Source organism: Sinocyclocheilus anshuiensis, unplaced genomic scaffold (assembly GCF_001515605.1).
Source record: "Sinocyclocheilus anshuiensis isolate Anshui unplaced genomic scaffold, SAMN03320099.WGS_v1.1 scaffold152, whole genome shotgun sequence".
Taxonomy (NCBI): domain Eukaryota; kingdom Metazoa; phylum Chordata; class Actinopteri; order Cypriniformes; family Cyprinidae; genus Sinocyclocheilus; species Sinocyclocheilus anshuiensis.
The window spans coordinates 4,067,446-4,085,686 of NW_015555781.1; the positions used below are offsets into that span (position 1 = coordinate 4,067,446).

At 36.8% G+C, this 18,241-nt stretch overlaps 1 protein-coding gene across 1 annotated transcript in view; it reads right to left on the reverse strand.

Moving 5' to 3' along the window:
* Nucleotides 1-1,193: 1,193 nt before the first annotated feature.
* LOC107674737 (G protein-activated inward rectifier potassium channel 1-like) overlaps nt 1,194-18,241 on the reverse strand; it is a 25,768-nt gene continuing 8,720 nt past the window's right edge. Inside the window, exons 2-3 of the mRNA XM_016468830.1 lie at nt 7,468-7,684; nt 1,194-2,018 (exon numbers count right to left, since the gene is read on the reverse strand). Of these exons, the coding sequence (XP_016324316.1) occupies nt 1,381-2,018; nt 7,468-7,684 (855 nt within the window). The 3' untranslated portion in view covers nt 1,194-1,380. The remainder of the gene's footprint in view (nt 2,019-7,467; nt 7,685-18,241) is intronic.

Consider the following 18,241-nt stretch of genomic DNA (forward strand, 5'->3'; position numbering starts at 1 on the left):
AGACTACTAAACACACACCATGTTGCAGCTGAATAGAATTGATTCATTTTGACTAGGGATAACAGAGGGTTGTATGATACACAGCTAGAGATGAGAAGTAGGCATGCACATATTGTAATTGTGTATATTTGTGATATCACTAAGTGTGTGAGTGAGACACACTGGGCGACCATATACAGTCACCAGTAAACAGCTAAAGAATACAAATCACAGTATTTCCAGCTGGAGTTCTGTGCTGAAAGAAAGAAAAATACAAATGACAAAAAATAATAATAAAAATTAAATGTTACCTCTTGTGCTTTCTATTAGTTATGTATCTCCCAAGTAGTTCTCACACTGCAAAACAGTATTTTTTCTAATTTTACAGCTAAAATATCTAAATAAAAATCATTGAAATTTACTTGAGAATCAACAATACTTAAGATATTCATGCTTGTTTTCAAAGAAAGTATCTTTAATTAAAGTGTATTTTCCCCAAAAGTGTGGGATCAGTAACATTTTATGTTTTTTAAAATGAGCTTTTTTTGTTAACCAAGGGTGCATTTATTTGTACAGTAAAAACAGTAATATTGTGAAATATCATTACAATTTAAAGCTGTTATTACAACAGTTTTCTATTTTAATACTTGTATTAAACAATGTATTTTATTCCAATTATGATAAAGCTAAATTTTCAGTAGTCATTACTCAGTGTCCCATGATCCTTCAGAAATTATTCTAGCATGCTGATTTGCTGGTAAAGAAACATTTCTTATTAATATCAATGTTGAAAACAGTTGTGCTGCTCAGTATTTTTGTGGATAGCGCAATACTTATAATTCAGATTCAGAAAGTTCAACAGAACAGCATTTATTTGAAATAGAATACTTTTGTAACATTATAATTTTCTTCACCGTCACTTTTAATCAATTTAATGCGTCCATGCTGAATAAAAGTATTAATTTCTTTTAAAAAATTTAAAAAATCTTACTGACACCAAACTTTTAGTATATACAGTACATGATGTGTTGTCTTAAATGTAAATGTATCTCGTTTCAAGTGTTTTTATCTGGTTTATTTTTTTCCCAGGATCTTTAGGCATTTAACTTTTTAAATAAAAATGTTGTTTTTCAAGGATTTTTAGATCCTTTACTGTAAAATAAGTAAAAAATACTAATTAAAAATACATTTATACATTTTTTTTGCAGTGCAAGCCACTGCAATCATTCATTGTGAAGTCAGAAAGTTAATACTTGACATGTTACCGTTACTCTACAAGAGTCCTTATTTAGTTCAAAACAATAATTTTGCTCTAATCTGGATGTAGTTGTCCATGCTCATTGTACATAAACACTGAGAACTGCACTCAGATTAGGAGAAAGTTTCAAAAGCACTTCTAGGTCAGCGATCTGCATTCATCTTCCTTAATTTGGGAGGCAGGTTGTACTCTGGTCGGCCACCAGGCGTGTGTGGAGGACCGTGGGGGTGTGTGGGGATGGCCGCTGGGGTGGGAGGCAGACTTCTCTGGTGGAGGTCTCCCGTGGACATGGCCATGGGCTGGAAACCCACTTTGAGGGCTTTGAGGTGGAATCGTGCCTCTCCGTCAACCTGCCCAGGGCTGGAGCTGAGGCGTTGTAGTTTAAGAGGAAGGTCCCCCGTGCTCGAAGCCTTTTCAGACTGCTGCGAGCTCAAGCGTAGTACCTTCCTCTGCAGATCTTCTCTACCAGACGAGCTCATTTTCTGAAGTTTGCTGGGCAGCTTGCAAGAAGCGCTTCCAGGATGTGCCCCTTCCTCACCTGCTTCCAGGCAGTCCATGGAAAACACTCGCTCCCGGTGCGGTGTGACCAGGGGGGAGGGGAGCGAGGCTTTCTCCTCATATTCTTTCATGCTGTAGGGTGGCGTGGGAACCTCAAAGGTGCTGTGAAACTGGGAGTAGTCCACCCGAAAGAAGCCCTCTTCCAGAGACATGACGGGCAGAAAGCGGTGACCCCACAACACCTCATCTTCTGTGTACGAGGTACGAGCTTGACATGTCATACCTGTGAGAAACAGCATAAGCATTACAATGGAGAGGAAAGGTTTATGGTCAAAATGTATTAGAGATAAGGAGGCTTTCATTGTCAGGTTAGCCTGGCCATGTGAATGATTTATGCTGCCCTGTTCTTCCAAGAATGTGATTTACAGACTCTCAGTACATAATGTGCGTGAGAAGGCCATGCAAGGCAGAGTTTTAAGACTTCTGCAACCATAATTCAGCCAGAGGGCCATTCAGTGAGTCATAAACACAGCCCAAGCCATAGTTTTACAGGCCGGGCTCTTTCGCTTATAAACCATCCAGGAAGACTGGAAATCCAATCTGTTCCACAATAAAATTAAAAACAATCAATAGAGTAATCACGAAACAATTGGTGTTCCTAAAGACTGCATTGTTTTTTTTGTTGTTGTTTTCATTTTCTGCAGAAGAGGAAGTATTATTTTCATGGGCATAAACCAGTAAATAAAAAGAGAGATGGAAAATATATGCTGTCATACTGAAGTAGCATTTGTGTCATTACAAACAGAATAGTGTTTAGGCTATGTGCTTATATTATGCAATAGTTCCAGTGCTCGATTTAACTGGCTGAGACTGTCAGTCTTGTGTAGTGGTGGGGACATTTTAGTGTCTTTGTTTTTGCTGGTTACATCGATATGTAGGTGGTTTAGTGTGTTTTATGAATGTGTCCTTGAACTGATTTGTGATCCAAAACAAGTGATCATAAGTGAGTCATTAAATAATAATGACAGTATGACACTCAAATGACTTGTTCAAAACACTGATTCATGCTTGAACAAAACTACTGATTATGAGTGAGTCACTGAATCATTTACTCATTAAAAAAATACCGAATCACTCATGAACAAAGTTAGTGATCATGAGTGAGTCATTGAATCATTCACTCAACTGATTTGTTAAAAAAAGTATTAATTTATGAACAAAACAAGTGATTATGAGTGAGTTACTAAATCATTCGTGCAACGATTTGTTTTAAACACTGATTCATTATTGAACAAAACAAGTGATTATGAGTCAGTCACTGAATCATTTATTCAACCAAATTATTCAAAACACTGATTCATTTCTGTACCGAACAAGTGATCATGAGTGAGTCATTGAATCATTCACTCAATTTTTTTATTATTATTAAAAATGACATTTTATTCATAAACAAAAATGTGAATATGTGTGAGACACTGAATCATTAATTCAAATGACTTGTTCAAAGCCACTGATTCATTCTGGAACAAAACACCAGTGTGCAACTGTGTGTTGCTCTGAGACAGGATTCTAACGTTTGGAAATATTTCAGTTAGTAGATCAAAAAATTCACCAAGTAACCAATAATACTGTGTCTAAGTTACTCAATTTTAACTTATTGTTTATTGAACTGTTGTTTAAAAGCAATATCACATAAGCAAGCTTTTTTTTTTTTTTTTGGCCTGAATCATTAGTGATATTCAGAGCATTAGTGAGATTACATGATTATTTATTCACAATCAGACCCAGGCTTTTGCAGACTTTTAGCAGTTTTAGTGCTGATTTTGGGAAAAATATGCATATTTCTACAGAATGGATTTAAACATGGTAAAATGTGTTAAACTGGCCTTGGGACTGAAACTGAAAGCATCAAATTAACCAAATATTTAATATACAAATATGCAAAGGCAGGGGAAATGTAAAAATTAATCAGTGACAGGTGTTCAAAGTCCGCAGAGCTTCTGTGTGGGCCTGCTCATGATTAAATTACTGTCATTAAATAGCCTACTAATTAGCAGCAACTATTATGAAACATGAACAAAAATGAAGGATGAAGATCATAACAACTCGCTTAGAGTGTTTCTGCTGGCACTACATCATCCCAAGTAATTAAACCAGTTTATGTGACATTAATCACATTGAAAATCAATGGCTTCACTGCAGTTCAGCTGAAAGTAGCTTTTAAAGCTCTCATTTAAAGCAAGTAAGACTCTTCATTGCGCAATACTCTGTCGGCATACATAAAGGTGCATCTCAATAAATTAGAATGTTGTTGAAAAGTTCATTTATTTCAGTAATTCAACTCAAATTCTGAAACTCGTGTATTAAATAAATTCAATGCACACAGACTGAAGTAGTTTAAGTCTTTGGTTCTTTTAATTGTGATGATTTTGGCTCACATTTAACAAAAACCCACCAATTCACTATCTCAACAAATTAGAATATGGTGACATGCCAATCAGCTAATCAACTCAAAACACCTGCAAAGGTTTCCTGAGCCTTCAAAATGGTCTCTCAGTTTGGTTCACTAGGCTACACAATCATGGGGAAGATTGCTGATCTGACAGTTGTCCAGAAGACAATCATTGACACCCTTTCCACGACATTCTAATTTATTGAGATGCACCTGTAATTAGAGTCTCTCGGTCGTCTCCTTTGGTCTGAGCTATGGTATTGATTAAAAGAAGCCTCATACTTCCCGCTTACACACATGCGTTTAGTCTATTTGACTAAATTGCACATATATTCCGTTCTTTGTTGTTTCTTATTAGGGCATACAAAGAGAAGATGCAAATTAAAATTAGACTTTTAAATTCTGTGAGCTGTAAAGGTTAATGCAAAGCCCTGTGTGATACAGAGCTGTGGCTTTGTCTTGTATCACTGTGTAAAATTATTAACTTGACATTTCTGTCTGTGTCCAGGGCTTCAGTGGATCAATAAGCACTTATGAGTACATGGCAGACCTCAGCTCTCGATCAGCAGGGTGGTTAACTGTTTTAAATCACCACATGACAGTTTGCACCTCTTACTGGCCTGACAAGAAATTAATTACTCAATCAAATAGTGAATGAATAAATGGTTTACCAGGAGCCTTCCTCTAGTGTGCACTGATACGCTTGATAAGTGTGCGTTTGAGTGTGTTTGTGTCTGCTGTTGTCACTGCTGTTACCCCTGTAATAACGAGCATCGCTGACACAGAGGCTATGTAATACCCTTCCTCGCTTTGTCTCCATCTCATATAATTTCTCAGAGAAAGCGAGAGTTAAAATTTAAAGGCCCTCTGCAAGTTGTTTCCATTTTATCAGAGGTTTACAATGAAAGAAGTAATAACACTTGAAGCTGAATTAAATTCCTGTTTTCTTCTGAAAGGTTAGATGAAGAAAGTGTGAAAAAAGTAAAAGAAATAATTATAAATATATTAATACTTATAAAATAGGAGTCGTCTTACACTCACTGCTACAATACAGGGTGTACCGGGTGGTTTCCAGAGAGTTGCATTGCCAAGGTATGCTGAGGGGTACTTCATGCGCTTCCTTGTTAATACATTCTGTTATTATCGCCTCTTTTATTTATTACTCTCAATATGAAAATTAAATATGTGTTTCTTTAATTGAAATAAAGCTGAAATAAAATAAAAATATATATGTTGGAAAACTTCTATTTTATTAAAAAACTTTTATTTCTGTTAGTTGCCAAGGCAATATTTCTATATTGTTTAGGATTTTTAAGTACTAAAATTACTAAAACTACTAAAACTGAAATAAATACTAATTAAAGCTATATAAATAAAACTGAAAGAATTAAATAAATATAAAATAAAAAGAAATAAAAGCCAATTATTAATAATTTATTAATATTCATAAATACTAGTATACATAAAAACAATATATTAGAAATGCTAACGAAATAACACTGTCGTTTACTAGCTCAAGTCAGCAGAGCGAAATAATATGAGGTATTTTTATTTAATTTCTTGTTAGATAAATCATATAATTTAAAAATGCAGTTCATAGCATGCATCACTCCAATGACTTGAGGTGTCCTTCTTGTAGCAGAAACTGTGTCAGATGAGTTATGCATCAAAGTTTAATACTTAGGGCGACTGTTCAAATCACTAACCCTAAACATAGCCACTAGTAATAGTGATGGTTAGAAAACACCCCTAAAATTGAAATGAGAATCATATTTGATTGAAAAGGTGAGAAGTAGACAGGAAAGGAAGTTCTAATTATATTTTTGTTTATTTGTGCAGTGAAAAAGAATGCAAAAAGAACTGCTCTCGCTTTCTCTTTCTCTCACATCCTCAAAAGAAAATCCTATCCTGCCTTCTCCGGTTACTTTCCTTCTTCACACTCTGCTTGCATAAAAGACACCAGAAACAGATCAAACAAGGTTTGAAGCTCATACATCAAACTGACAAGCATGTGACTGGAAAAAAAAAAACTATTATGCAGAAGGCACTGCTGACAGCACAGGTACAGCACAGGCCTGATAATGCAATCAGAAAGACACTCTATTACAACCCACTCATCACCCCCACTGACCTGACTGTACCTACTGCATCCATTCCGATAGAAAACCAGGACTGAGGGGTGTGAGGAAGAATACAGAGATGTAATCACAGTTTACAAGGTTAAAAAATACAAAGAAAGTGTGAGAAAAGTGATATGTTCAATTACATCTGATAAATGAACATGAATGATGACAAATGAACACCCTGCAAAAAAATAAATAAATAAAAAATAAATTTTCCAGTAAAATAACTTAACGTCATTAAAACAAGATACATTTACTTGAGAAGCAAATTTGCATGACTTGTTTTCAGAGAATACATCTTTAAAAAATTAAACTGTCATTGGCACATTTGTTTTGTTCTTGTCAAAAAAAGTATGAAAATGAAAAGACATCTTAAAATATAATTTTTTTTTAGGGATTTAAAAAAAAATGTTTTAATAATGTTAAGTTAAGTTGGTAACACTTTACAATAAGGTTTCATTTGTTAACATTAGTTAACATGAACTAACAATGCAAAAACTTATATTAAATCATTTATTAATATACTCTGTTATTTTGGTTGTGACTACCATTCATACTTCCTATTTCCATTTCTGCCTCCGTTTCTTTCCATCATTTATGATCTGTTTTTTTCTGACTTTATAGCTCAATTCTGAGAAAAAAATTGATTAAAATTTTCCTTTTTTATTCTGTGGTGAAAAAAAAAACAGAATTACGAAATGTAAGCTCATAATTCTGAGGAAAAAAATTACAATTACCTTGTTTTATTTTTTATTCTGTGGCAAAAACAAGAAAATAGAATTGTGAGATGTCAAAATTCTGAGAAAAGAAAGAAAACGGTCAGAATTGCAAGATATAAGTCCATTTTTGATGGTACTTCCATAAATATGATCTAACAATGAACAGTTATTAGTAGTTCTATTAATTTACGTTAAGAAAGATAAACACTCTAACAAATGTATTGCTCATTGTTAGTTATTGTTAGTAAATGCATTAACTAAGATTAACTAATGGACCTTATTGCAAAGTGTAACTGATATTTTTTTTACATGAAATCTAGAAAAAAATGACTGTGTAAAATCACTGAAGGCATGTGAGCAATATTGTAAATGAACAATTGTGTCAAGCCAGATTATGTTCCGAAAGAAATGGAGAATGGAGTGAAATATGCTACCCACCTGTTGTCTCTACAATGCCCTCCAAGATGACGACAATCTCAAACTGCTCGTTCATGAGTGAGCGTTGGGACAGGTCAAAGAAAGGGCTCTTGGGATTGATCTCGTGGCAGATGGTGAGGGGAGAGACCAGGAAGAGTTGGTCAGCACCTGTTCCAAAGCCCACATCCAGTTCACACTGATCCAACGGCAGGAACTCACCCTCCGGCGTCTGACGAGACTGGTGAGAGACAATCATCATCATCATCATCATAGTAGTCGTCATCTTCAGCCATTGACAATCATCAAATCAAAAACATCAATTTTAGACTATGCCCTTCAATATCCGAGACAAATTACAGCAGGAGCAATCAATATGAAAAAAAAAAAAGATAATCAAAGATGGTAAGAAATGGAGGTGGAAATGGAAATAGGAAATTGAGAAATCGAAAGTCAGCATGTATATTTACAATCTTTCTGCAGTATAAAGTCTATGGTAATCAGACCCAAAATAACAGAATATATTGAAATTGAGGGAAATATTCATGCTGTTTAGTGTGTGAGGGAATTATTCCTCTCTAGGCAAGTGGAGAGAGAGAGTGTTTGTAGCTGGCAAGGAGTGAATAGGGAATTTTGACAAGCATGAGTGCTCAGAACAGTGAAATAAAACACAGACGGTGCAAAGGAGGAGGCTGGGGTGAGATAAGAAAATGCCTACAAAGCATCGTGTCATTTCAGCCATGGTTTAAGACGATAAAGAGTGTCTGTTCAGAAAGCTAGTGAAATTTAAGACCTGATGATTTACAGGGCGATGTCAAACTAAAGAAGAGAAGGAAACTCCAATGTGAGGGTTATGTTTTTCTACACATGGGGTTTGTGTTTGTATGTGGAAAGGCAGAGGATGAATCCACACACATATTATCTTGTGAATAATGTTGCTCTGAATACAAAGTGGAAGGGAAGCACTGTTACATTCAGCTAGATGGCGGATGTCCTCTCACTTCCAAGTATCCATATCATCCACACTCAGTACAGTGGTCTTACTGGAGCTGTTTAGGCTAAGAGTGTCTCCAACGGGCCCTACAGCTGTAGAACAGCCTCATGGGATGTAAACCAACAACCCTCTATAAATAGGCCCATTACTTAAAACGCTGGAGCTCAGTGGGGCATCCAAAAGCTTCCACTTGGAATCATATTCCACATGTCTACTACACAAAACTGGGGAAGCATTTCCAGTCTCTAAACACAGCCAAAGTGCATTAAGACCTACAAAGGTGAAAGGATGATAAGTTAGAACTTGAATTGTCATTTTATTTGTCCTTCTTTCTTCTTTTGATTAACCTTGCCTGTAGTTAAAAATTTTCTAAAATAATTGTATTATTAAATTTAAGTCCTACAATTCTATTATAACACAATAGAATTCAAGAGTTGCTAACATGATGGTATCTGCACATGGTGAAAAAAAAAAAAAAAAAAAAAAAAAAAAAAAAAAAAAAAAAAAAAAAAAAAAAAAAAAAAAAAAAAAAAAAAAAAAAAAAAAAAAAAAACTCATTCACCTATTCATCATTCTCTCTTATCCAATTTCATACACCATTTTGAATGTTTTTGAAAAATCTTATTTTCACCAAGGCTGCATTTATTTGGTTAATACAGTAAAGAAAATAATATTGTGAAATATTATTACAGTTAAAAATGAATGGTTTCTATTTTAATATGTCATTTATTCCTGTTATGTCAAAGCTGATTTTTCAGCAGTCATTCAGTGTCTTCAGTCTTCAGTGTCACTTGATCCTTCAGAAATCTGATATGCTGATTTGGTGCTCAATTGTTATGATTTATTATTTGTACTCAATAATTAATAATGATTCTTCTTATTATTATCCTATATTTTTTTGTGAAAACTATAATTACATTTTTTTCAGGATTCAATAAATAGAAAGTTCAATAAACAGCATTTATTTGAAATAGAAACTATATATTTTTATTTTATTTTAAATGTCTTCACTCCCATTTTGGATTCATTTAATGCATCATTACAATATTATATATCTTTATATATTATCTATATATATTAAAGCAGACATATTTGCATCTTTAGACATTACACAAATACAAATTAGCTAAAACTATACACCTTTGACAACTGACTGTCAGACTTGTATGCAGCTGAACTGATTAAAATCTGAATCTGATATCAACTGATCAGTAAACTGAAGCAAATATGGCGAGTAAGATGAAAGTTTATTTATAAACCATGTGATGAATCTATGGAGTTGTTAGGTGAGTTTGAACTCTCGTTTCAGGGAAGGCTTGCTGGACAGGGCCTATCTCTCCTACATCCAGTGTGCCCAAGCAGAAAAATGTAATAATGCTCATATAGACACAGTATGACATTTCTCTATCTCTCTCTTACCCCATTATTTTCTCCATCTCACTCTTATTGCTCTTTCTCTCTTTCTCTTGCAAACACATTGGCCAGGCTAAAATCAGAGACAGAGAGGAAAATTTCACAAGACGACACACACAGATCAAACTCTGAAAATATGTCTAATTTTCATGGCAGTATATGATGATTATTTTTTTGTATGTGATGGTATGTTTCTGTTTCAGTGATGGCATGATTATTTTTGTGCCAGAACCACAAGCCCTAGATTGATCAAATGTATTGGATTGTCAGTTGACTTGATTAAGGCTTTAATGTAGGATTGATACACATTTTTACACATACAGTAGATTCCCCTTCCGCCTTAGAATAAGAGAAAGAGAATATAAACATACTTTTGAAATCACACCATCCCACGCACGCACACACACACACACACACACACACACACACACACACACACACACACACACACACAAGTATCTGGTTCTTGTTTACCATAAGAATGTGTAACACTATGATTCCCACATTAACAATGCCATAGAGACTATGAAAACAAAATTAGAGATCTGACGGAGCCCTGAACAGGTTGTCAGTGCAGTGATTCTGTCATCAGCAACTTAGCAACATTCAAGCTGAAATTATACTATACTGAAGCAGCAGGGTCTCTGAAACTACACTACACCGATGCCGCAGGGTGCCTGAAACTACTATACTGAAAAACAGTGTCTTAAGAGTGTCAAATATATATAGGAATAGAACAGACAGATAGATATACAGAAAGACAGTCTCGATTCATTTCTCAATTTCTCAAAGTCTTGTTTCTGTGTGTGGCACACACACACACACACACACACACACACACACACACAAACATCCCTGCCAAAAATCAATGTGCCTACTGCTTTTTATTTAGCAGCACTCCTGTCTTCCATCTCCCACTATATCAGTCTAGCGTTGCCTGGACTGGTTTTAGGGAGTAAATAGCCCCCCCCCCCCAAAAAGTAACAGTGTTAACTTGACTTTGTTTTGTAGTAGTGTGTCAGTAGCTCAGTTGCTTTAAAAATACTGTAGCATTTACAGTAAAAAAGCGACTATTGCCATACAGCAGCAATGCAGCTTTGCAAAAATTGTGTGTAATGTAATTTATACCGGGAGATACCATTCAGTTTAGAAAAAATGCTGTTCTTTTAAAAAAATTCTATTCATCAAATAAAACTAAAAGAGGATAACAGTTTCCACTAAAATATTAGGCAGCACAACTCTTTTCAACATTGACAAAAGAAATGTTTCTTTAGCTGAAAATCAGCACAACAGAATGATTCTGAAGGATCATGTGACACTGAAGACTGGAGTAATGATGCTGAAAATCCAGCTTACATGCTAATTACATGTTAAAATATATTACAATAGAAAACAGTTATTTTAAATTGTAATAATATTTCACAATTTTACTGTATACTTCAAATAAATGCAGTCTTGCATAAGAGACTTCTTTCAAAACTTTTTGAATAGTGTGTTTACTTTTTTTTGTAGTTAAATTCTGCTGCTTTACCATGTTCTTAACTCAGACATAGTAATTTGAGTTTCAACTAATATGTTTTTAATATTTAATATATCACCGTAAAGTTGATCACCATTTTTGTTCCAGATAATAATTGATCTGATTATGTAATCATTTCTGTTCAACATTACTGTAAAAAAAAGTCATGCATTTAAAATGTTTTTGTGAATATCTTGTAGTTAGCTACTTTTCCCATTGCTATTACTTTGTTATTTTTATTTTGTACTTTTATTTTTGAAAAATGTTTTTACATTTTTTTTCTTTTTTAAAGGAATAGTTCATGCCAGAATAAAATTTCTTTCATCATTTATTCATCCTCATGTGATTCCAAACCAGTATGACTTCCTTTCTTCTGCAAAACACAAAGATATTTTGAAGAATGGTAACCAACCAGACCAAAATATCAAAATATCGCCTTGTTGTTTGTAAACAATTCAAATAAAAGATGTGTGGCTTCTACATTTCTTTCTTTCTTTCTTTCTTTCTTTCTTTCTTTCTTTCTTCATACAGATTTGGAATGGCATGATGGTGAGGAAATGTTGACAGAAGATTAATTTTTTGGAGAATATTTGGGAGTAGTTATTTCTCTAACAATAGTACTTCTGCCTACAAAAACATAATGCCATCTTTGCTATTTTTGGGCTGTTAGAAGGAGGATTTTGGGATGAAGCCCTGAGCTCACCTCCCAATGTGTTTTGAACATAAGTGCTGGGACAGAAAGATTATCACAACAATGAGAAACAAAAATATTTAAGAACATCACCTCCCTTTCAAACCTGTCAGTATTCCTCCCGGGCATGTAACTAAAATACACAACGCATTAGACACAAGCCACCATTGTTGTACACATGATGTGGGGTTCATTGGGAGGTTTGTGGCATCGAGTATGAATGGGATTACACTATTTTTCAGCAGGCTGTATTGAAGCACAAACATTCTGTTGCTTTCTTCTGCTTCTTAAATCCACTCTAGGCAATGTTTTTTTTTATTTTTTTTACTCCTGTCTCTTTAAGTTAAACTTGAAAAGACAGATTACTAAGTTCAAGAAGCAGACGAACAAATCGTACACAACGTCTTTCCTGCATGTTTCAGGAAAACACAGCTAAGTACTTGTACTACACATTCACACCAAATCACAGTGGGCAGTGATGATAATCTTAAACTGTTTAAGATGATGAAGTTACTTAATTTAAATAAGATGTTAAGTGATGATATGTTTGCATGGGTCTGATGAGCTCTAATGCTGATTGATGTCAAGCTAAAGGCTGTACTCGTCTTAATTCAGTATCCATTGGCTTTTAAGCCACACAGCTAGACAGAGCCAAAGCAATCTTAAAAACGGCACCTCTGTGACTGAAGTGAAAAAGCTATTATTCAAACGGCTATTTGAATGCGTCTGTGTGTCTGAATATTCATGTGTGTGTTTATGTGTGCCTTGTAGACTAAAGAGCTACCATATCAAACCTGTCATTCTTCTTTTTATCCCACAGGAAAGAGGAGGAGAGATAGAAAGGAGAGAGTCTTAAAGAAGAGGGAAAGCAGGAGGAGGTGGGTCGAAACCTCTTTCCAATGCAGCAGGTACCAGCAGCCATCCGTTTGACTCAGTCATGTGCATGGGTGAATAAAAGCTGGGATTTCATTGCTTTGCCTTCCTCTGATTCACAGTGGTGTTGACAGCAGAGCTGTGGGGAGGGGAGGGGATACTCACAAGCAAATAGATGGGACTTTCACACTGTTAATAGGGTGCTACTACAACCAAAATTTAACTCTATGATAGAAATGTAATGTAAAAAGTATGATGTTATCAGTCTACCAGTGTAATCAGAATGACATAGGATTCAATAGAATAACACATCTATTCTATCATACCCAGTCAGATTCTATTCTGTTGTGTGCATCTATATATCTATCTATCCATCCATCCATCTAATATATTCTATTTGATCAACATGAAAACATTATTTGATCAATAAAGAACTCAACATGTTTTTACACTAATTTAAACAATTCCAACTTCATTTTTTTAAGTTATACAAGATTCATTTTTAAAGTCAGTTTGATATCTATCAGTTTGATATTTAAGTTGAAATGACTTGTAGAGCCAATTTGATGATACTTAATTTAAGGCAACACCTGAACTTAAGTTGTTTTTTAGTTGAAGAAAATGGTACATTTATATACACTACTGTTCAAACATTTGGGATGGGCAAGATTTTTTGTAATGAAAAAAAAATTTGATTAAATACACAGTAAAACTATTTAGATTAACTGTTTTTTATTTTAATGTTGAAAAGAGTTGTGAGTTGTTCTATTCTATGCAATACTTCTCTACTCAGTTTCAGAAGAGAACTAATCAAGTTAACAGAACTGAATTGTTACTGAGTAATTCAAATTAGCTTCTGCATTATTTCTCTCTCTCTCTCCTCCTTTGAGGAATTACCTAATAAAATGCACATGCATTATATAGACAATGCAATGTGTACCTCTTAGCGGGTATCTTATATTGCTGAAGGCCATATACGTATAACCCCTGTATGTGTCCATAACAAACTCGTCCATCTGTATCACTGCTGGGTCACATGTCCCCAATGCCTGTCAGTGACAAGACAAATAACATGCTGTCCACCTCACATTTCATGCATCACTGCCAGCCCTGCAACACGCACATACACACACACACACAACACACCATATTCATACAAATATAAATAGCTCCCAGCATGCCTATGTCCTATTATGAACATATATTCAAGCTGTTTGAGGTTATGTACATGAACCTTCTAAACCTGAAGTAATTCTAAACCTTTTCATTCATGTCAAACATACTGTCAAGCATAAACACACACAAACTCATTTAAATTAGACCTTTACGCTCACAAAATAGACCAACACATCACCACGCAAAGACCTTTACACACTACACACACACACACAGTCAACCTGAGTCAAAGCCTGTCTCCTGTAATCGAATTATCAGCAATTATCTCATTCATCACAGTGCACATGTGACTGCCTCCACAACAGCAAACATCTGTTCTCGCTGTAAGACATGCTAAATGAAATCAAACAAATCCAGCTGAACTGCAGTGAGAGTGGGTTTCTCCTCAGCTTTTATGAGGTTGCTTGCACAATTAGCGCTTTATCATCATTATGATTGTGTGTGTGTGTGTGTGTGTGTGTGTGTGTGTGAGTGTGTTTAGACAAGAATATTCAGTCGTACAATGTAAATGGGTTTTCTCTCTGGGTAATCACATCACCTAATAAATTTCATTCAGAACTCGTAAAATGTGAGAATGAATGTGTGCAAATCTGTGTGTGCAGAAGGGGCGTTTTTTCCTAGAAGGCAAGGTAGGCAATACCTCAGAAAAAAATGTGGTTTTGCCACTCAGCTCAGGTAAATTAAGGGTGCACACACAACATCAGTAGTGGTAACAAGTAAAAGCTACACAAAATGCTTTTACGGTATAATTTTAATATTTTTGGTATTTATTATAGTTATTAATTCTGGAGAAATATAAAAATATAAAAACAAACTTAATGAGTCTTTGATAAGACTTCTGATCAGACATTCTCCAAATGTTTTGTCAGTCGAACCTCTTTGGCCTAAAATATTTACCCCTGTAGAAGTATTTCAGTAATTTAACAACACATCTGCACGTTCACAGTTTTCTAATGGTGGTTGATGGTCACATGACATGCAGGTATACAAATAAAATGTTTTGTCTTTGTTTAGAAAGTGTTTCGTTTTTAGGTTTTATTTTTAGGTTTTCATCAGCTCATAAACCCCTTGCAGTTCCTTCACGAACCAGTTTGGGAAACCCTCACTTGAATAAATACTGTTAATATATCTATTAAAATAGGTCTATTCTATTCTATTCTATACATATTTTGGTACTCTCAAGTGTCCAGTGTCCTCTCATCTCACTCATGTTTCCTCGCTCAACTCAACCTAGACCTTCACACAAGACAGACATATAGTCATTGATCCTCATTTCTACCATGTTGCATTAGAATGCTCTTGTGTCTTCCTGAAACACAAGGCTGAAAACTATCTTTCTGTCTCCCACTCTTTCCCAACTCATGCTGCCACGTTGCTACTGTGAGGGAGCGTGGAGCGAGGAACGAGGAGACCAGGAGTACATCAACAAGGGGAATTTAATTACATCAAGGGAACCAGGAAAACACACGTAGCAAAGGAGGTAGACATATACAGACATTCACAATACCACCACAAGGAAGAATGGAAACACACACGGCTTAAATAATAAGGGAGCTAATGGGACACACCTGGGAACAACAGAACTAAAAGGGGAACACCTGGAAACACAATCAGGACAGGAACAGGAAGACTAAATCTCCTCCTTAGATTCCCCTTTAGGTTCAGGGTGAAAGGTGTGGTCGGCGGGCTTGAGTGAGCCGCGGCCGGTGGGCTTGACTGAGGAACCACCGGTGGGCTTGAGAATGCCGGACTTGACTTTGGAGCGGCCGGCAGCTTGACTGTGGAACGGCCGGCGGAGGGGTTCCGGATCGGGATCGGAGGCTCTCCAGACACCAGATGACCGCCTCCTTCCAGTCGAGGTTAGTGGTGTCTGGGAGCTCCATTGGCAGATGGTATGTTATCCCGAGCCCGGAACAAAGTCAAGAGGGTTTCCCCATCGAGGGAGCTGGTGAGGGCAAGCGGCACGAATGCCTTCGCGTAGATGACAGGGTCGCTGCTTGCCTAAACCACGGCGATGAACATCGCCCATTCCTCCATTTGGGCGGGGAGAAATGAATGGAAAAAACAAAACACTTTTCGCAAAAAAGGAAAAACAAACACGGGCCCGCGGCCGGTGGGCTTGACTGAGGAACCACCGGTGGGCTTGAGAATGCCGGACTTGACTTTGGAGCGGCCGGCAGCTTGACTGTGGAACGGCCGGCGGAGGGGTTCCGGATCGGGATCGGAGGATCTCCAGACACCAGATGACCGCCTCCTTCCAGTCGAGGTTGGTGGTGTCTGGGAGTTCCACGTGGCGATGGTATGTGATCCCGAGCCGGAACAGCGTCACCAGGGTTTCCTCATCGAGGGAGCTGGCGAGGGCAAGCGGCACGAATGCCCTCACGTAGGTGATCGGGTCGTGGCTCGCCTGATCACGGTCCGGTATTCTGTCACGTTGCTACTGTGAGGGAGCACGGAGCGAGGAACGAGGAGACCAGAAGTACATCAACAAGGGGAATTTAATTACGTCAAGGGAACCAGGAAAACACACGTAGCAAAGGAGGTAGACATATAAAGACATTCACAATACCGGACAAGGAAGAATGGAAACACACACGGCTTAAATAATAAGGGAGCTAATGGGACACACCTGGGAACAACAGAACTAAAAGGGGAACACCTGGAAACACGGTTAGGACAGGAACAGGAAGACCAAATAAGGACATAAACATAACCTGGAGCACGTGGGGGAAGAAAACACACACAGGCATGGAACAGAGTCAGACACATGCCTTGTATTTTCTCTTTTTTGTCCCTTATGTTAACGATCTTAGTCTCCTTTCATCTTTCTGCTCTTTTCATCTGTCCTTTTTTTCTCTTCTCTCTACCCTCTCTCTGTATTCTCTGTTCATCAATTCACAAACAATAGAGACAGTGACTCAGAACTGGAATTAGGTGAGAGGAAGGTGATATATACCACTTCCATTTGATTGAACCTGAACATACAATAAAAGATGGGGAAAATTAATATGGTGATGCTTCTCTCAAATTAGAGGACATGGAAAGGCAGATAGCAATTAGGAAGAAGCAATATACATTAAAGGGATAGTTAATGCTGTCATTATTTTATATAAAAATATAGCATAATGTTTTCAATGACATGAGGGTAAATAATGACATTCAGCATTTTTAAGTTAACTATCCCTTTAAGAGTGTGCAGTGTAGTGCCCCTATGCTTGCATATTAGAGAGAATACAAGATGAACCATGAGAAGGTCCGTCTGGTGTGACCATCTCTAGTGTGTTATTTGTTATTTGCACCTCCAGTGAATGATGTACAACAAATACACACACATACTCTCACAAAACACCAGACCATCATAACATTTAAGTGTGCCTCTCCTGGTTGTACATGTTTTGAGTGATTTGTGTATGTTTCTGTGTATGTAAACGAATGTATTTTGTTTTATGTGTAACTAAATGTGCTGCCTATCTTGGCCAGGACCCTCTTGTAAATGAGATTTTAAATCTCAAGAGTTTTTAATTTCCTGGTTAAATAAAGGTAAATCAATTTTTTTTAATAAATAATCTATCTATCTATCTATCTATCTACTATCTATCTATTTATCTGTCTGTCTGTCTGTCTAGGAAACCATAATACACTTTTATACACTTTTAATAAATAAAATGATTTCTGAAGGATCATGTGACACTGAATACTGGAGTAATGGCTGCTGAAAATTCAGCTTTGGAAGAATTGACAATAAAGCAGACTTGACTTGACTTGACTAAATGGGGACAGGAACAGGAAGGACCAAATAAGGGCAAGGAAGGCACATGGGGAGCAAAACACACACAGACATGGAACAGAGTCTGACATTACTCCCCCCTCCCGGAAGGCGCGTCCTCGCGCCACACAACATCCCATCCGGGGGGTGGGTGCTCTGGTACCTGTTCGGGGCGCCATAGCGGAGCAGGCAGCTTGGGGAGCCATGGCGGAGCAGGCAGACTAGGAGGCCATGGCGGAGCAGGCAGACTAAGAGGCCATGGCGGATCAGACAGTTCAGGAGGTAATGGCGAAGTAGGGAACTCAGGAGGCCATGGCGGAGCAGACAGTTCAGGAGGCCATGGCGGAGCAGGCAATTCAGGAGGCC